At 43.3% G+C, this 21479-nt stretch overlaps 1 protein-coding gene across 1 annotated transcript; it reads left to right on the top strand.

The window, feature by feature from the left end:
- Positions 1–1989: 1989 nt before the first annotated feature.
- Positions 1990–20984, top strand: sgpp2 (sphingosine-1-phosphate phosphatase 2). Its single transcript, XM_080428000.1, is given in 6 exon segments — positions 1990–2381; positions 6935–7096; positions 17027–17053; positions 17055–17210; positions 19730–19819; positions 20266–20984. Coding segments are annotated over 6 exon segments (1263 nt in total). The 5' UTR covers positions 1990–2120; the 3' UTR covers positions 20833–20984.
- The last annotated feature ends 495 nt before the right edge of the window (positions 20985–21479 follow it).

The following is a 21479-nucleotide window of genomic DNA, read 5'->3' as shown; positions in this document are numbered from 1 at the left end:
CAAATAGGATGATGTTATAGTAGCTATAGGTCTATTTGTATTTGACCAGGGGCATGGACTCTTATTCAATAAAAGCGTTTTCTGTTTAATTCAGTGCAGAATTACATAGGCTATTAATTCATGTCTAGTGCAACATGATCGGAATATAATAAGCTATAGCCTACAGGCTAATGTTTCAATCTGGAATACGAAACACCTGAAGGAAGAATGCAAGGAGACCAGCTTAAATATAGCCTAGCCTATTGCTGTTTGTTGTTCAGTAGCAAGGGGTCATCCCATCCCCCCAGCTCTTTAGCCTAAATACATTTTCTGGTTGGTATACCAATTTAATCCAATCAGGAGAGAGAAACCCACAAAGATCATTTATCATTATCAGCTTCAATTTGACAGTTTTCCATGTTGCAATTTTGTCTGCTTATGTTTTTTTTGTTTCATCATGTCTAATTTAACTTGTTTATCCTGTATGCGTTAACTCTCCTGTCCTGATTGCATAAAATTGGTATCATGTCCTGACCTGAGTGAAAACTAAGACTAAAATACCGTAGACAGACACTTAAATGTCTTGAGTCTGAGCTGAGGATTACAACAAATGAGTTGCTCCCTCTCTATATCTAAAGAGAGAGAGAGAGAGAGAGAGAGAGAGAGAGAGAGAGAGAGAGAGAGAGAGAGAGAGAGAGAGGCTTTCACAATACAATTTAAATTCCATTCCTATATTTGAGGCTACTGGGCCCTGGGCTGGGCTGGGCAAGGTTCTAAGTAACAACAGATTCCTCCTACAGGAAAAAAAAAAAAGGACAAACTATGAGAAATATGCTCAACCATCATCTGCTTTTTGACTGCAGTGCGGTTGCCAATACTAACATTTGTTACAGCTTAGAAGCCCAAATGTAAAACCTTTGCTGTTTCTATTGTGCTGTCAAGTTCCTGTATCAAGGTCAACAATGCCCTAAACTCCACGTTTGTGTGGTTATAGCCTGGTCAAATATAGGTGCAGGCAGGCCTGTTTCAACCTATGGCTTCAACTCTGCAAACACATTCAGTGTATACTGCAGTGGTGGAAAAAGTACTCAAATTTTTTACTTAAGTAAAAGTACCAATACTGCAATGTAGAAATACAATCTGTTACCAGTAAAAGTCTATTCAAAATGTACTTGAGAAAAGTACAAAAGTATTGGCATAAAAATTTACTTATTATGTATTATGCAGAATGTCCCACTTCACAACTTTTCAAATGTATAATGGGAGGCATTGTGAGCTTGTAGATCGGCTATTTTCAAATTGCCAAAGTATATATAGCCTATAAATCTGAAGTGGTTTTGTAATAATAATCAAAATCTACAAAGTAAATAGTAACTACAGTTTTCAAATAATTGTAGTGTAAAGCATAATATGAGTGGAGTAGAAGTAAAAGTAGTACTGTACATTGGAAGCACACCAGTAAAGTAAAAATACCTCAAAATTGTATTGAAGTACAGTACTTGAGTAAATGTACTTAGTTACTTTCCACCATGTTTCCATACATGTATGTATGTATGTATGTATAGGTGTGTGTGCCATCATCCCGGTCTAAAGGTCGGGCAAAGCCTGGGGCTCCGTTTGACTCATTCCAGCTCGGTGTTTCCAACCTGCCCCTCCCAGTCCTGCCCACGGACACCAAAACGCTCGCCCCAAAACACAGTCGCCCCGTGGCAAATCCGGCGGTATTCACCTGGTAGACTATTCCTAAATGTAACCTCAGAAAACTGTGCCTAACCTAACCTCAGCAGAACGGTGCTAAAACCTAACCTTATTCCCAAACTTAACCTCAGTAAAACGATGGCTAACCCTAAACCTGTTTCTAGCCTTTTCCTCAGTAAAAACAAATAGGCTGTGTGTGTGCCTGTGTGTGCACAAGAATACAAGAACCGCTGGTCCGCGAAAAGAATGTGGGCGAGCGTGTTTTGGGGCGAGGCTTCAGGTTACCCTGCCCACTACACACACCTGCAGGCGCACCACGTACATTATGTTCACATCTACAGGTAGCTACTACACCTGCGTCTGGGATGACGCTATTATCTTTCAGATTTTCGAGTTTTAATTAAGTTGGTCACTAGTGCACACTTTACTACGATTGAATTAACATGTTGGAGCTCCTGGCTTCCCTCCAGGATTCGGAGCTTGTGGCTCGGTTCCAGAGAAGATGCGGACTCTTCCTTCTAATCGAGGACACAGTGCATCACAGCGGGGAGGGGAACGGATTGGACCACTCTGATGACAACAACCCGTCTGAAAAGCCAAAGAAAAGATGTAGGCCTAGTGGACATGTTGAACAAAATATAAGTGAATACCACCGGGAGTATGATTCAGATCACAAACACAAGGAGAATGGAGTTGTCGTTGGAGTAAGTAGTCTGAATGGGATTTATTTGACGCGTAACTGGCTTTTCTTGTTGGTCTACCTGACAGCAGTAACAGCCTATCAACGTCAACTAAGTGCACCTGCCAACAGTTCATTTATTACAAGGAAGGGGTGCTCAGTGGAGCGCTAATATCCGCCAGGAGGCATGGCTCTACATCTTTGTGTCTATGGAGTTGTGCACATGTTAAACGACACATAGCAATTGGAAAGGCTATGATAAAGGATACTGTTTGTTAATATCTTGTGTTATTTAATTGTACAGGGTACTGAGAACACAAATCATGGGGAATGTAAATGACATCATGTTTTTGCATTTGTTGTGCCCGGTCAAAGTGAAATAGCTTTTGTCTCTGCATTGACATGCTTCCATGATTTGTATTCTTTAGATTTCTTTTAAACAGGCCCCTCCATCAAATTTGGGAAGCTAATTATAGGCAATTGATATGGAGTATCAAAATTATGTATGATACATTTTTATCATGTGACTCCAGAGAGGATATTACAAAGATATTATTGTTATGTTACTTATTACTTACTTACTTGAATCCTTGAGATTGATGGTAAAATAGGATAGTCTGGGTGCAGGATCGAGGGATCTTGTCTGCTTCTTTAAGGTTGAGATTATATTGGTAATCTCGACGTCTCTGGATTCTTGTCTTCTTACTTCTTGGGTAGCACAGAATTGAGATTGTAATGGGAATCTCAATATCTGTGGAGTTAGATAGAATAGGCGAGTAACTTCTAACTAGTTAGATCTTCTAGAACTTCTCTTGAGAATATGCACTGTATTATGGCTAGAGGTATATTTGAGATATGGAAAACTAACTTCTAACTCTCTTGAGAATATGCACTGTATTCCCCTGACGTCGGTTCTGGAATATTCTGCTCTGGAATATTGTGCTGCTGACGCTTGGAGTTCTCTTTGGGTCGAATTTGTTCTGGTTTGAATCTTCTGACTCTAGTAATCAGAGATGTGACTTCACCCTGGCATTGTGCCAGATTAGGTGATCTCGCGCGGGCCATCGTATCCTTGGTAACGGAGCATGTGTTGCAAATTGTATTAAGTATTTGACAAAATGGAAGAAAATTCTAAATGGCATATGGCCTATATGTGGAGTTGCATCATCAACCAAGGAATCCAGGAGAATATGTTTACATTAAGTTAGTTGTTAAAGTGCCGCTGTGAGACCGATTTGAGAATGATTCGAGGAAAGAGTTCCTTGGCCCAGTGGCGTAGCCAGAACGCTTGCTGAGGCTGGGCCTAGGGAGTCGCGGGTGGGCACATGCGTGCATGTGTGCCCGACTGCGTGCGCACGTTATTAGCGGTTTTTGATACTTTTTTCGTGGGTTTGTGACTGATTTCGGGTATATATATATATATATATATATATATATATACACACTGTTATCAAAATGGCTGAATATGACATAAAAAAAATAAAAATGAAAAAATACAGCTTTTTTTGGGGGGGTGGGCAGAAAAACCAAATGGGTGGGCCCAGGCCTACCTATGCCCACCCGTGGCTACTAGTAGGGGGTACTAACAACAAAAAATGGCCAAATCATTACGCGGCGGATAAAAGCATGAAATTTGATACAGATGTCCCTTGGGTCATCCTAAAACATCCTAGAAGGGGTGCCCAAAAAAATCTTAAACAGGAAGTGAGTTATGGACAAAATTCAAAATGGCCACCTAAACTGTTGACCGTTGACTCAAAAGACACCAAAAGAATATCAAAAAAGCATAAAATTTGGCACATATGTCCCTTGGGTCATCCTAAGACATCCTATAAGGGGTGCCCAAAGGAATCTGAAACAGGAAGTGAGTTATTGATGAAATTGAAAATGGCCGCCTAGTGTTGTCGATTGACTCAAAAGACAACTAAAGGATCTCATAAAAGCATACAATTTGGCACACATGTCCCTTTGGTCATCCTAAGACATCCTAGAAGGGGTGCCCAAAAAAATCTTAAACAGGAAGTGAGTTATTGACAAATTATAAAATGACCGCCTACAGTGTTATCGATTGACTCAAAAGACATCTAAAGAATCTCATAAAAGCATACAATTTGGCATACATGTCCCTTGGGTCATCCTAAGACATCCTAGAAGGGGTGCCTGAAATGATCTGAAACAGGAAGTGAGTTATTGACTAAATTGAAAATGGCCGTGTACAGTGTTGACAGATGATGCAAAAGCCACTCATAAAAAAGAATCTCATAAAAGCGTGACATTTGGTACAAATGTCCCTTGGGTGATCTGAATGCATCTTAAGGGGTGCCAAAAAAAAGTTTTAATAGTCTCTCAATGGAAAACACTCCTCCCCCACGGGCTGCACTGCTACAACATTCAAATTGAGCAGTTTGCCAATCTGGCATTTGGTCCAGAACCCTGAAAGCTATGCAATCTCTACCATCTCCTGACAAATATGGAAGTCGCTGATTCGTGGACACCTTTATGGACACTCTTGCCAGAGGCTGCCAAAGTTTGTAGAGAACTCAAGTGTGGCTGCAAAGCTGAGCCCTTCTGTTCGAGAAAGTGTAGATGCCGGGATGCTGGGTTACCTTGCAGAGCATTATGCCAATGTGCTGGTAATTGCGAAATGGCACACATGAATACATGTAGTTACTAAACACTAATCACAAAAAAACAGTAATTATCAAGAAGAAAATACATGAGAAGATAGAGTGTAAAACCAGCAAGAAGATGTAGAGTGCAAAATAAATAAGATGCAGAGAGTAAAATAAGAATATGCATTGTAAGATAAGATGCAGAGTAAAATAAATAAGAATATGCAGAGAGTTAGATAAATAAAGAAGATTCAAAGAGTAAAATAAAAAAATAATGCAGAAAGTAAAATAAATAAGATGATGTAGAAATGATAACAGAAGGTAGACTACAAAATACGGCAGGTTATGCACTGCATAACCTGTCGTATTGAGTCTGCATAATATGCAGACTGCCGTGGTCAACTGTTTAAACAGCCATTTAGAATTTCTTCAACATGGTCCCTTCCTAAAAAGTTTAATAAACAAGCAAACAAACAAATAAATAACCCCTTTTAGGATAGATTAAGAAGCACTCAATGTACGTACCAAATGATGCACTTTTATGACGTCCCTTTATGTTTTCTTTTGTGTCAACTGCTTTAGGCGGTCACTTCCTGTTTAAAACCTCTTTGGGCACCCCTTGTAGGATGCGTTCAGATCACCCAAGGGACATTTGTACCACATTTCATGCTTTTATGAGATTCTTTAGGTATCTTGCATCATCTTTCACACTGTAGGCGGACATTTTCAATTTAGTCAATAACTCACTTCCTGTTTCAGATTATTTTGAGCACCCCTTCTAGGATGTGTTAGGATGACCCAAGGGACATATGTGCCAAATTGTATGCTTTTTGGAGATTCTATAGGCTTTTTGAGCCAATCGCCAACACTGTAGGCGGCCATTTTCAATTTTGTCCATAACTCACTTCCTGTTTAAGACTTTTTTGGGCACCCCTTCTAGGATGTCTTAGGATGACCCAAGGGACATGTGTGCCAAATTTTATGCTTTTTGGAGATTCTTTAGTTGTCTTTTGAGTCAATCGACAACACTAGGCGGCCATTTTCAATTTGGTCAATAACTCACTTCCTGTTTCAGATTCCTTTGGGCACCCCTTCTAGGATGTCTTAGGATGACCCAAGGGACATGTGTGCCAAATGTTATGCTTTTTGGAGATTATTTTGGTGTCTTTTGAGTCAACGGTCAACAGTTTAGGTGGCCATTTTGGATTTTGTCCATAACTCACTTCCTGTTTAAGATTTTTTTGGGCACCCCTTCTAGGATGTTTTAGGATGACCCAAGGGACATCTGTATCAAATTTCATGCTTTTATCCGCCGCGTAACGATTTTTCACTTAGTGCCCCTACTATACGCCCCTGCCTTGGCCTACTGACATTGTGTACAAAAAAAATGACGCTGATTGCTGTAGTAGTTTGCAAGATTAGCCGTGGTCGTGCACACACACACACAGTCGGACGCATGCACACACAGTCACACACACACACACGCACAAACACACGCACACACAGTACAGAGTCTGAGATAATTACAAAATGTAGGCAACACGTTTCCAAACAAAGGGCCTTGTTTTCCCATGTGATCTTGATTTTAAGAAGATTATCGATGATGCAGTTGAAAGTAAGTCATCCAAATGGCTCACTGTCACCCTTTAGAGTTTAAAGTGTGTCCATGTAGGTCTGCTATACACAATTATATTATTCCCACATGAACAAATTACAAATCTTAAAACCATTTTCTGAGCTTTGATTTCCTTGCGTTAGAATGAACCGAACAGATTCTCCTCTCTGTGGTTTAAAGGTTGGTCCTTTTGCATATAGGCAAATCATCTAGGTCCATTTTAACATTGAAAGCGGAGCAGTGTAAGGCCATAGGTTTCATGAGCCAGTCATGCAAAGTTGGTTCCTGAAAATGGCCAGCGTGTCCTTTGTCACTGTACTTAACCCACTGTCATTTGTTTGTTCCCCACAGGGCTGCAGTGGGCCTCGGTACACGGTGAGGAACCGACTGCTCTACTTCCTGTTCCTGCTTTCAGCGGGCCTGGGACATGAAGTGTTCTACATCAGCTGTCTCCCCATCATCCACTGGAACCTGGATCCCTTCCTCTGCAGACGCCTCATCAACATGTGGACCGTAGGTCACAGTCAGGACAAGTGTTTACTGTTTATCTTATGGAAGGAAGTGTGTGTGTGTGTGTGTGTGTGTGTGTGTGTGTGTGTGTGTGTGTGTGTGTGTGTGTGTGTGTGTGTGTGTGTGTGTGTGTGTGTGTGTGTGTGTGTGTGTGTGTGTGTGTGTGTGTGTGTGTGTGTGTGTGTGTGCGCGCGCGTGCATGTTGTGAGATTGTAGATCTACTATTTTTGCAACTTTTTGCATGACACTGTCATAAAACAAAGTACACATTAATTCATATATAAAAAAAGATGAAATATGGAGATGCAAGTTTCCTACCCGTCAGCTCTGTGCCTTAACCCCTGCCTGCCCATGTCAGTGTGTCCATGCGCTGGCCGTCGCCCTCGTGCACAACTGTCTCACAATGCCACCTCTCTTCTCTCACCCCTCTTCTTCACCCCCTGTTCACCTCTCAACCTCCTTTCATCCCTCTCTCTCCCCTCTCGGTGACCTGTCCCCGGCTCCACCATGTCCGTATCCCCAGGCCTGGGGCCACGGGTCCCTGGGTGACCGGGGGGCTCTTCATAGGATGAAGGGGGCCACACACACACATATGGATGCCCATCCATCAAGTGGCAAAATATTCTATTGGATCCTGCTCTTAGATGTTGGGTTGTAACAGAACCGTCGGTATTTCTTTGCGAGTCCCTGAACAAATCTCAAAGGCACTCTCTGAAAGATGTTCGCCCAGCCAAATGCTGACACACGCACGCACACACACGTACGCAGTGGTGTGTGTGTGTGTGGTGTTGCACAGGCACACACATACAAGGACAAACATACACGGACAAACACACACATTCCCAAAGTATGTGTGATGGGCAGTATGTTTGTGTGCCCTTTGCGTCGTTGTCCTAAATGCACGTTGCGTTGTCCTGCATCTGACCCTCCTCCTTTAGCCCCTTATAGGGGAGGACATTGTATTCTTCTAGATCAGTGGTTTTTAACTTCTTGCGCTCAAGGCACACAAATGGGAATAAAGTGAAAAAGGTACATGTGTATTCATAACTAAAATAGACAATCTACAAGCTCACAATATGTTGCATGTAGATCAGCTATTTTGGGAAAGAAAAAGGAAAACCTTTTTTGCCTATAATGACATAATGGCACGGCACACAAAGTACTGATATCATATTATCCTACTATAAATGCACAAAATCTCAGTCGTCTGAGCGTGCGTCTGTAGTTCACGTATCTCGAGAACCATCCGACACACAGTGGCTGCATTTATGGGCAGAAACGGGACATAGACAGACAGACGGGTACGAGGGGTCTCTTAACTGTGTGGGGCAAGCATTTCCAACTTGCATTGTTCCCAACTTGCACATTACCGGCCAGAGTTGGCCGGTGTAGTAAATTCATAATTCTTTGTACAGTTTTTATATTGCATATATATTTTGTATTGTAATACTGTGTGGTTGTCACATAATCCCAAGGCACTCCTGGACTCATGGCACACTGTTTGGGAACAACACTCTTGTCTAGACTCCTGATGTCCTGACTACACCAGGCAGGCACACACAGCTGTCAATGAAACATTCATACCGGCTCCCTATAAAACTCACGTACCTCCCTCTAGTTAGACATTAACAGTTCACTTATGTGTTCCCCTCCTCCTGGCCTGTCTCACAGTTTTATTGACCCCCATCAGTAGTATCTCTCTGTCTCTGCCCTCTCTCTCCCCCACTCCTTCTCGCTCTCTGTCTGGACTGACCATTTGGTCCTTCACCCTTCAGGGTAGATTACACCAACAGTCCCTTGGACCCCCAGCTTAACCCCTCACACATTATGATGGGGGAGCTATCCAACGCCCGCACGCACGCACGCACGCACGCACGCACGCACGCACGCACGCACGCACGCACGCACGCACGCACGCACGCACGCACGCACGCACGCACGCACGCACGCACGCACGCACGCACGCACGCACGCACACACACACACATTGCAGGACATTAGTGTCCTTCACTACCCTTTATTACAGTGCATGTGCTTTACTTGGTGGGTGACTTTGGTTTACTCAGTAACAAATGTGTCATTGACCATATGGTCATGAATAACTTTATATGTACACTGACACGAGAAAAGTGCATTTTTATGCAAATGATAAAAACGGGACCTTCTTTTTGGAATATCTTTATTCCATCATGAGACACACAACCCAATGTTGTAACTCACCACTAAGTGTATAGTCAAATCAGCTACCCAGAATTATAATGTGAAACTCATTTTCAAAACAATTTCATTACTACATTTGGCTCTGTTAGCAGTGAGTTCAAGGAGGTATTTTATTAGTATACAAGCTGATCGACTCGTCGCTTTGTGACACGTGGTCAGCTTGTTGAGATTATTGCATGGGTGAAATAGTCTCTCTCTCTCTCCAGGTTATTGAATGGGTGAAATAGGCTCTCTCCCTCTCAATCTCTCTCCCTTTCTTTCTCCCCATTTCTCCGCTCCTTCTAACTCTCTCTGGCGTGCTGATCAAGCTCTGATCTGACATCAAACACAACAGAAACTGTTTCTGTAATGGCCATTTCGCAGTTTTGGTATATGTTTTATGTTTGTATGTCTTTATGCCCTGAAAATAAATCAACAAATAACAATACAGAGTACTGTAGACTAAAACAGATGAATCAATCACACTAAACAAAGTCCTCAGCTATACTCTAGGTCAGTGGGGGGGTCTCCAGATGACAGTAAAGTGACAATTTAAGGACTTTTAACACATTGGGTGCCAGAGGTTTATTAAAATATTATACGTTGAGTGCCTGCATTTCTTCCATCCACTTGCGTTATACGTTTCGTGCTGTGAGAAGCCCAGACGCGGAAGTGCATGTAAACAAAGCGTGCGTGCGAGACGGCGGAGGGTCCCGACTAACGCCTGGAACAATAATATTTCCAACGCGACCCTCCATTGCAGCGTGATCGCCGATCGAAAACGGCTCGTTTCCACCACATTAAAAAGAAATGGAGATATTAAGCTTTTAGTCAAGGAGATAACATTGAAAACGCCGACCGGAAGGATTTTTGACATGGAGCCAGATCCAGCCTCTTCTTCTCAGAAACTCCTTGGGTGATGTCAAAGTTTAGTTTTAGCGCCCCACGTGGCCCACATGTATAAAAATAGAATTGGGTCAAAAACGGTCCGGACCGTTTTCGGCACTTCTCGTTTGGACCCTCAAAAACGGTCCGGACCGTTTTTGGCATTCAATGTGTTAAGACCTTTTTAATACCAAAGATGAAATGAAATGGAAAAAGACCCATTACTGCATCAAAAGTAATTAACAAACGATACTATAAAAACTAGTCAAACATTGGCCAAATTGTCAAATAATATAAGAAAGAGGCAAACATTGATGATCTACAAGCTTTTCACAATATTTATCGGTGGAACTGAGTCAGACTAAATGTGATGCCTCAACTCCTACAATTCCAAGTGCTTATCAGGAGGGGGGGTTCAATTATTATTATTTTTGGGGGTCCCCAGTTCAAATATGATAATTTTGGCGGTCCCCAGTTCAAATATGATTATTTTGGGGGGTTGTGGCCTGAAAAGGTTGAGAACCACTGCTCTAGTTAACAACATGCCCTCCTGGCTCCATTAATTCCCACTCCGTAGAATGTTAACAGCACAACTGACATTATTAAGCAATAACAACACTGCTAAAGTACGTCATTAACATAAAGCCAAATGGACAGCTGATGTCGTTAGCTCACTGAGGATTACAGAACAGAATAGTATGCCATATTTGTTCCATCACCCTGCTCCAAGGACAGCACTGCAGCAACAATCTAGCTGAATGGAAGCTGAATTTGAGACTAATGCACATCGCCATGGTGATGATGTTACGAGGGAGCTGTTTGCAGCTCTCAGCTTGAGGGCAAGAGCTGCTCGACGCCCACGGTTAAAACTTGAACTAATTAATACGTTGTCGTACAACCGCATCACTTGCCAAAAATAAAGTATTTTCAACTGAAAAACATGACGCGTTTCACAGTTGAAAATCGGATATTTTTGGCAGCTGAATGCCAAAGTATAAATCAAGCTCGATCCATTAAGACCGGTAACGCATCTGTATCATTTTAAGATTTCTTTGGCTATTCAAAAATAGCAGATATACAAGCTTGTTGTTGAGCTTGTAGATCTGCTATTGGCCTCATGGCGAAATGTCTTCGCCATGATGCCAATAGCAGATCTACACTTTACTACTGCCGTCACCACAGGAGTGTCATCAGTATCAGTACTGCTGTTGTTGGTATTGTGGATAGATAATTAATGCATCGTTGAGGAGTTGTTTTGTCCTGTATTAGAACCTAAAGGAAAACTGGCAGAAAAAGACTCGCTCGCTGCATAAATATTAAGGAAAAACTCCTTAGAGACTTAAGAAAATAGAATTTATTTAATTTGTATATGCCCATAAAGTGCTCTGTGCTCAGAGTGAGGGATGAATAAAATTAGCAAACGTTTCGGTCCTGGGACCTTCGTCAGTGCTATATGAGTGGATCACAGACAAACAAGTTGCATTTACATGGCTCTCTAGATCAGCTCAGCTCAGGTGCTGAGGATCACTACTCAAGGTCATCACCATGGCAATGGTGGGGCGTGGACATATCATTACAGAAAAAAAACCTAAGGTTACACAGTATTACATTTGACATCATGAAGTTCATTGTACAGACCATTACACAGGTAGACTACATTGGAAGAACTACAATTGACACTTGTCTGATGGTGTATTGTTTGTTAGTGACTGCACTTTTAAATGTGTTCATTTTCTTGGAGTATTTCCAAGCTTCACAGTGTCGACAGGGGTAGAAGCCGGTGACTCCATCAAGCCGCCCTTTGTGTTGCTGGGGGGGTATGTACTAGCAGTCTGCTTTCACCATATAGTCTCTGATGCTTCGAGATCTATAATGGGAGAAAAGAGGAGGGTGAGTGAACAGTTTGGCACCTTCAGGATCAGCTGACGAAACATGCCAGTGTTTCTCTATGATACTACTGTACGTACGTACATCATTGCTCAATGGATTGTAGGTATGATGCAGGCACTTGAATGTTTCTTTTTGGTCTGCACAACCTGGTTCTGGTTGTTCAATTTAGATAAAGCAGAGTCTAGCCACTTTCTAGGGTAACCTGACTAACCTCTCTCAGCAAAATTTCCCTACATGATATCTCTCTCTTTCTCAAAATCTGATTGACTGCTACAAATTCGTTTTAGTCAGATGGATTTTCTATTTACAGTCTGTTAACCCAGGTGGCATGAATGAAGACCTCTGTATTGAATATCTTATGTACTGTGATGTAATGTTTTTCAAAAATGTTAACATTTCTATATGTGAACATTTTTGTCTCCGCCAGGCCGAAAGGCATGGCGAGAGAGTATGTTTTACCCTCCGTCCGTCCGTCCGTCCGTCCGTCCGTCCGTCCGTGTGTGTGTGTCCTGTCCGTGTGTTACCAGCTAATCTCCGGCACCGTTGGCCCGGTCGCTGCGAAACTGTGCACACACACTCCCTGGATGCCAATTCAGAACCTCTAGCTCAAAATTTTCACATGGGCCTGTTATAGCGCCACCAGGAGGCCGATTTGTGCAAAACCCATTTTTTTATATTACTCCTACAGATTTTATCCAAATGTCATGCAAATCGGTACACAGTATCTCTATAGTCATGTGACGATCAACACGGATCTGTCCGATTTCCCATATTCCATCCTTATTGGCTAAGGTTGGCTTCCAAAATTTGCAGGATTGGTCCGTTTTGAACAAAATGCCTCAAATCATGAACTCAGCTTGCGATTTCCATGAAATTTCACAAACACATTTCCACTAGGCTGAGGAAGAAATGCCACTTGACATTTTTTAAATCAGCCTAATGGTGGCGCTATAAAAGGCTGATTTGTGTTTTTAACTATAACTGCACCGATCTGCGTGAAACTTTGCACGCACACTCCCTAGAGGCCAAGGAAAAACTTCTGCCCTGCATTTTTTACATTTGCCTTTTATAGCGCCACCAGGAGGCCGACTTATGTAAAACACATTTTTGGATATTAAGCCTTCAGATTTTATCCAAATTTCACACAAATCGGTACACATGATCTCTATAGTCATGTGATCAAGATGGAACTGTTTGATTTTTCATATTTCATCCTGATTGGCTAACATTGACATCTTAAGTTTGCAGAAGTGGCCCGATGCCACAAATCATGAACGCAGCGTCCGATTGAGGTGACACTTTGCGCGCACATTCGCACTATGTTGAAGAACAAATGCCACCCTTTAACATTGCCCTATTATAGCGCCACCAGGAGGCCGTTTTTTTTCAACACTTTTCTTTTTTGTATTACTCCTACAAATGTTGTCCAATCATCATGCAAATCGGTACCCATTATCTCTATAGTCAAGTGATCAAGATGGTTCTGTCCGCTTTTTCATATTTCATCCTGATTGGCGAATTCCGAACATTGTTGGCCCACAATAACCTACCTGACCTGGCGGAGACCTGTGCTCCGAGGAGCACTTTTTCTAGTTCTGTAATATGTCCACGCCCCACCATTGCCATGGTGATGACCTTGGGTAGTGAATAGTGATCCTCAGCACCTGAGCTGATCTAGAGCCACATAAAAGCAACTTGTTTGTCTGTGATCCACTCATATAGCACTGACCCAGGACGAAAGGTTTGCAAATTTTATTCACCCCTCACTATGAGCACAGAGCACTTTATGAGCATATACAAATAAAATAAATTATATTTTCTTAAGTCTCTGCCTAAGGAGTTTTTCCTTAATATTTAGGCAGCGAGCAAGTCTTTTTCTGCCAGTTTTCCTTATGTTTTTGAGACCATCGCACCTGCAGTCAACCCTGAACAAAGGACAAAGAAGGGTACAACAGTTTTCCCTGTTCCTCTGTATTAAAACCTAAAATATTCACAAACATAAATGTAAGGCTAAACAAATGTGTTCCCGTTCATAATATAACAGAAAGATGACAAACAACAAAAGAGAACAGATCCAAGGCTCTCGTCTGGCAAGAAAGTTAAAAAGCCTTTGGCTATGATGGCTATTTCAAATATTAAAAACAATACATGTGCAAATGTGCATGATAAAACGGAGCTGGGATACAACCCACGTGTACAAACAGCCTTCTTCGTAGTGTGAATGTGTGATGATGTTGATTTGTCCAGTGGAATGGCTACGACCCCCCCCCCCCCCCCCCCCCCCCCCCCCTACACAGACACACAGACACACAGACACACTAACGCACACGTACACACAGAAAGCTGCACAATCCCACACAGTCGCTCACATGGTGACAGATCAAAGTCCAGAGACGCATCAGGCTCGATCAATACACTCATTCACAAGAAATCAGACACACACGCACACACACTCGTGTGGTTATCTGTTTGTGCGACCTGACCTATGTTTAACTCCTCTCCCTCTGTGACCAGGCTGTGCCTCAGTCAGTGCTTTGATGTCAGCCACACAAAGACGCCAATGTAAGACCTGCAGGCTCTGTGCTCTGGGCACAGTACGCGTCGGTGGGCTTGGTAGTGAAGTTTGTACGGGCGGGGTATCACATTATGCAAGCTGCGCTGTGGTGGGCAGCGTCAGTTGCATGTTGAGAATGCAGTGGTCAGTGTATACTGTAGGGCTCGTGGTGAATGTGGAGAATTTCATCGTAGCAGGGCTTATGTGAGAGTATACCGTAGCGATAGTGTGAATGGACTCGCACAGTAAAATTCTCAACGTTAATTTAACTCTAAAGGTCCTTGCACAACGGGGGCGATTTTTTCATGCGAATAATACGTTTAAAAAAAAAACCTTATAAAGTCAATGCAAGCTTCCACATCAGTTTCGCAGAGCGAAAAAGCGCCTTTTATTTATTCGGACCGAGTCCGAATTTTGCGTATATTTGCATAATCGCCGGTGTGTAATGACCTTAGAGTGTAAAATATAACCGAATGGACCCATAAGAATCAAAGGAGCAAATAGATAACACTGAGGAATTTATGGTGGTCTCCCTACTGTGCATGCAACAATACAAGTTTGCGTGAGTGGCGGGGGGGGGATGCAAATATTAGAAATATGATCTTAACATTCAGACATGACCATGGACAGATGCACATTTGTGGAAAGAACAAGTAAACTGTTGTAGGCCTAGTCGAGAAATATTTGCCCCTCAGTATTTCCCCATCAATCAAGCCGGCCGTCTTTCTTTCTTCTAGTCCCGTATACTCCCGCGTCTTTCCCAATTGATAGTCAATATCGTCCCTCAGTTCATCACTTTCACTCACTCTCCCTCCCCCTTTCCCTTCTCTCTCTCCTTCTCTCTTGCTAAGTGAGCTGACTTTACCCCCCACCCCTCCCCATCCCTTTCTCCACCTCTCCCTCCATCTCTCCCTCTCTATCTCTCTCACGCTGATCGAGCTCTGGCCTGTCGTCACACACAACAGAAACCGTTGCCAACAGCGATTCTGAAAGCACCAGTTGCCTAACAACAACAATTTGCATAGTGACATCTGCAGGCATGTCCATTCACAGACAGACAGGCAGACAACTTGAATCTTATAGAATAGGCAGATCAGTGATTGGCTCTCTGAATGTCATTAATAAAGCCTGTATCTGCTTAAGCATAATAATAATACCAAAAGGTTTCTGGACCCATAAGGTTAAATATTTGGGTTGCTACTGTATATCTCTTCCCTTCTCTCTCTAATGGCTTGGGTTGCTATGCTCACATGGGGTCAGCAGACCTACGGTACATTTCTATCTCTTGTTCGCCATGGTAACAAGCATTCTCTGATTACAGTGCCAGAGGAAATGGTAACAATTACCCCCCCTCTCTCTCCTTTCCCTCCCAGTCCTTTCTCTTTTCTTGCACACACACACACACACACACACACACACATTAGTCTCTCTCTCTGTCCGCCTCTCTCTGCTCCAAGCTGAGACAGCCATTCATTAAAAATACAAGGCCGAGCCTTAAATAAACTTTGCGTTGGAGTGGGCTGCACCTCAGTGCACCACTGGGGATCTCATGAAACAGAATAGGCAGCACGTTTGGCACCGACCACACACTCATACTTTGACACACACACACACACACACACACACACACACACACACACACACACACACACACACACACACACACACACACACACACACACACACACACACACACACACACACACACACACACACACACACACACACACACACACACACACACACACACACACACACACACACACACCACACACACACACACCTCGTCGAGTGTGTCATCATGTCACAAGCACAGGGCTCTTGTCTCACCGTCAGCTGAAGACGCTGTGTCAGCAGACTATGCCAAATTCGATTCCCAGTTTCCTACAATAGATTTAGTTACTGTACAACTGCAGGATGCGCACTTTTATACTGGGCTGGGTCTTCACTCGGGTGCGGAGATGGTGATTACTTATTTATGATGAGAGTGTGCTAGGTGTAATGGCACAAAAAAGGCTAATCAGGGCTGTACTTCCTTCTTTGTTTTCTTATCTTATACTTTAGTCTTTCTTTCTGCTGCTGCTGCGGCCAGCTGAGGGTAGAGGCTTCACAAGCAGGAATTATGATTTAGCAATGAACGTTCAAGTGTAATGAAGATGCTTGTTTAGTGTATCTATGTCTGATTCATCCACATGGCAATTGCACTGTTGTATATATTTTTAAGAAATGGTTCTATTTAAAGTTTCCCAGATATGTACAGTAGCTACAACCAGGAAACCAATGTTATGTTCTAAGATGTTACTTATGATTTGTTCTCTCTCTCTCTCTCTCTCTCTTCTCACACACAGTATACAATGTATATATGTAAACCTGTTTTCAATTAAATTCTCACTGTCACACACCAGTTGGTGATGTACATAGGCCAGGTGATGAATGAAGGACCTGTTGAAGCTGCCTCGCCCTTCCTCCCCTCCAGTGGTTAAGCTGGAGATGCGTGTTGATGCTGAATATGGCCTGCCCTCCACCCACGCCATGGCTGCTATCGCCATCTCATTCACGCTGCTGCTCAGCGCCACCTCCAGGCTACAGGTGGTTGTCTCCAATACTTATTTCTGACAAGAAAATTACATATTTTACAGAATCAATTGAGAAAATGGATGATTCGAAATGACTAATTCTTATGTGTGTGACTCATGACCGATGCAGGAATGGGGTGGGTATCGCATATATTTGACAGTGAGATGGTATCATAGTGTTTAAGTCAGTTTTTGTTAGTGATATATTCATTGTGTGATGACTCCTACATCAGATATCAGGTGTAATCAGGGCTTTAGTTCTACTGGGTTATCTGGACATTGAGTCAACAAACAATAAAAGGTGTCTCATGTCAATGAAACTGAAACTCCATAGAGCACAGATTCCTTCATATCAGGGGGCAATACACACTAAACTAAAATGTAATAATATGGATTTCAAGATCGACATGGGAACGATGTGGCTCCAATGGGGATCTCGGACTTCATGTGGCCAGCCTGTGACATCAGTCATCCATGACACATAGAGTATCTATGATGTATGACTCCAAATTTGGGTTTCAGCCTGATCACAGCCCCATTGACTTGTAAGATTAGCTCCGCAAGCACACACACACACACACAGACAGACAGACCCGCTCTCTCTTGTAGACAGCTATAGACTCCTGCAGAGCCACTAATGGTGCTAAATGGTTCTCTGGCTCTTAATCACAGGGGAAACTCTTTTGGTGCTATAGCACCTTTGTCAAATGGTGCTATCCAGAAGCATAAGTGCCTACACTAAGCTGAAGAACCAGTAGAGAACCTCTTAAGAACTAGACATACAGAGGCTTAACAGGTTCTTTGTACAGCAGTGGTGCTAATGTAGCCTAGATAGCACCTCTACCATCCCAAAGAACCGCTGAAGAACTGTTTAAGAACCACCATTTGTGTGTGTAGATAAAACCAACCAGGAAATGAATAAGCAAAACAATTAAGCCAAAAGAACAATTTTGCATAGATCTAATGAGCCTTCCACAAGTATCTGAGAGATGAACTTGCGAAGAACGGTGGTGGCTTTCAAACTCGGTGGAACCGGAAGAAAAGGCAGTTTGTTTGTTGGTACCTCTGTGGGTGGAGGGGTGGGGCCCCACTGTCCGTCATTGGGTTTTGACTGAGCAGAGTTGGACAATTGGGACGGAGGGGCAGAGCCGGCAGTCATCATCAGTCAACATCAGCCACACCCACCCAGCTGTTGTTTAGTCTTCTGATGGACTCAAGAGAGTCAATGACTGTCAATCTCCATCTCCTCACTCCATCTCCCTGGCTCTTTTCTGTTATCTCTCTGAGTGTTACAAACTCAATAAAAGTCTCAGTCAGCAAAGCACTGCTTTTACTGGATCAGTCAATATGTGCATGCAGTCACTGATGGTGACACACAGTGAAATCCTCAACCTAATTCAACCTCTCGGTCATTACTTCCCGGACGTTCAAGTCAAATGTTCAGAAGCTCTCAGGCTGAGGGAGTCACATACAGTTGGACACATAACTGTGGCATGAATTCCCCCTAGAATTCCCCTGAAAGGCTATGCACAGCTATAGATAACAAGCAGTGGTCAGTGCAAACGTCCCTGAATGGCTCCCGGGGCCTCGGGCCGCTTACTAGGTTCCCCCCGGAGGAGGTCGGAGGTCACGACAGTCAATCACAAGAGTGACCTCCTTCTATTCCCCAGGAATCCTTTGTGCCCATTCAGAAATCCCCTCTTCATGAACTGCCAGTGAATGGGCTTCCAGCTGCAAAAAGGACAGGAAAAGACACAGGAAAGGGAGAGAGGGAGGGAGAGAGGGAGGAAGGAGGTATGAGGTGGTGTGTGTATATCTGTGTGTGTGTGTGTGTGTGTGTGTGTGTGTGTGGGGGGGGGGGGGGGTGACAGGGGGAGGTGAAATGAATACATGCTGCCTCTCCTTTCTCTGTTATTGAAATGGAAGAGAGAACAAAACCGACCGACATAGGTAAAGGAGTCAGGGAGAGAGGGGGAGGGAAGAGAAGATGGAAGGAGAAAGACAGTAGAAGACTAAAGGACAGATGACTTGATGGCTGGCCATACGTCAAGCCACTAGAATGGATGTTTGGCGGGGAGAGGATCTATAGGCCCCCGCGAAGAGGACGGAAAATAAAGGAAGATTGGATGAAAAACGAACGAGAACAACGGGGGTGGGTGGTTGGACTGTCCCCGACTGTGTCCGCATCAGGAATGTTTGGAATGTGCACTATGCCACGGTGCCATGTGCACGCAACTTGAACCAACTGATCTTTAAGCACATTATCCAGGGAGGGTGTTTGTCGCTGTCTGTGTGTGCATGTGTGTCTGATGAAGAGCCGGTAGGCTCGAAACGTCACGTCCAATGGTGTAAAAAGGAACCATTTTTTTTTTAAAGCTTTGCCTTTATGACCCAGTGTGCAGACTTAATTCTTCTTTATGGATTCTGACCTCAGCCCAGCACCTGTTTTTTAGTGAGTGGATGTGGTTGCTTTATTGTTTGTTTCTGTGTGTAGGTTAACCATGTACTTGACCTCCTGCCTTTGTGTCTCAGTTCCAGTTTGAGGTCGGCCTTCTCATTGCAGTGGTGCTGTCTTCTATGGTGTGTCTCAGTCGCCTGTACACAGGCATGCACTCTGTTCTGGTGAGCTAGCCTCCTTTCGCACGCACGCACGCACACACACGCACACAGAGCTATATAAAACATTCAAATCCAATGCAGGATGTATTATTCATACTAGCGTCTTAGACTGTCTAGCTGAGACTAAACCAGCGCTGATCCAATATGCACTTTATGGAACGGGTTTCATTATGGAATCATGGTGTATATTATCACGGCATCAATGCCACTTAAATAAGAGCTTAGAAACCAATTTCTAGCTCATTTATGACTCATTTAGAAGCAGCGTAAGTGTGAAAGGGCGTGTGAAGTCCTGTTCTTCAGAATTCAGGTCTGTATTAAGATTATAAATTGAAAGTGTTTAAGGGACAAGGGTCCTGAATCAATTATTTTGTGTAGTATTAATTAGTGGCACTGTATTGTTTGTTAACGTTTTTTCTTTTTTTTTTCTCTCTCCCTCTTGCCCTCAGGATGTGATCAGCGGTGCTCTGATCTCAGCTACCCTGCTGTTTCTCACCTACCCTCACTGGGAAACATTTGATCGCTTCCAGCTCACCAGTCCCGTCTCCCCAGTTATGTCGTTGGTGCTGCCCCTCTTCCTCAGCTACACGTACCCCGAGCTGGACCATTACACCACCACACGGGGGGATACCACCACCATTTTAGGGGTAGTAGCTGGGAGCTCTGTTGGATACTGGGTCAACCACCAACTCGGGGAGACTTTTGAGCCCCAGGGAGTGCTGCCGGTCCCATTACCCACACCGACGGCTAGCGTCCTGGCATTAGGCACAGTCCGCGCCCTGGTGGGGATTGTGACATTGGTGGGGACACGACAGATAGTGAAGACGTTGAGCCTCCGGGCGTTATACTCCTGGTACAGAGTGCCACTAAGTGACAACAATGCCAGGAGACGGAAAGAGATTGAAGTGCCGAGCAAGTTTGTCACATATGCGTCCGTCGGTCTGGCCAATTCTATTCTGGTCTGTAGAGTCTTCATCCTACTGGGACTACAATGGTCCAATAGTAACATATTGTAAGACTGTTCTTGTATGTTTCGGATCTGTTCAGATGTTCGCTGCTAAATATCCAAGACATTAATTTTTTTAACCTCACTAGTCCATCTGTCCATCATTCCATTTGGTCCGAAACTAAATAAATTAGGACATTTGTGTTCAATCAATCTATACAATTGTTACGAGTAATACTTTACTAAACACAAATCTCCAAAGCTTTTGTGCTATGCTTATTTTGGAAACTAATGGCTGGATTGCCATAGGATTTGCTGTGCAACTTCATGTTCCCCAGAGGTTGAATATAGAAATCTGCTGATTTTGGTGACCCCATGCCTTTTATGTACTGCCACCCATAGGCCACAATTTCCACTTACAAGATACGCCATCTCAAAATGGAATGGGCAGATTGACATGAAACGTGCTGTGCACATTCATGCTCCTTGGAGAATGAACCTTATCAACTCTGGTGGCTGGATGACCTTTCCTCTTAAAACTTTTTTTTAAACATTAATTTTATTTAAGTACATATACAATAAACCGCAAAGTATACCACCCAATTCTAGCACGAATACTAATCTTACTTAATTACATAATCCCCCCTTCTTATATAAAGGACGCTTTTCAGTGAGGATTTACACATACCCGAGTGACCTGTGAGCTAAATAAAAGTA

The sequence above is a fragment of the Gymnoscopelus braueri genome, assembly GCF_963280865.1.
Source record: "Gymnoscopelus braueri genome assembly, chromosome: 5".
Taxonomy (NCBI): Eukaryota; Metazoa; Chordata; class Actinopteri; order Myctophiformes; family Myctophidae; genus Gymnoscopelus; species Gymnoscopelus braueri.
This window is presented reverse-complemented; position numbering and strand designations above follow the sequence as displayed.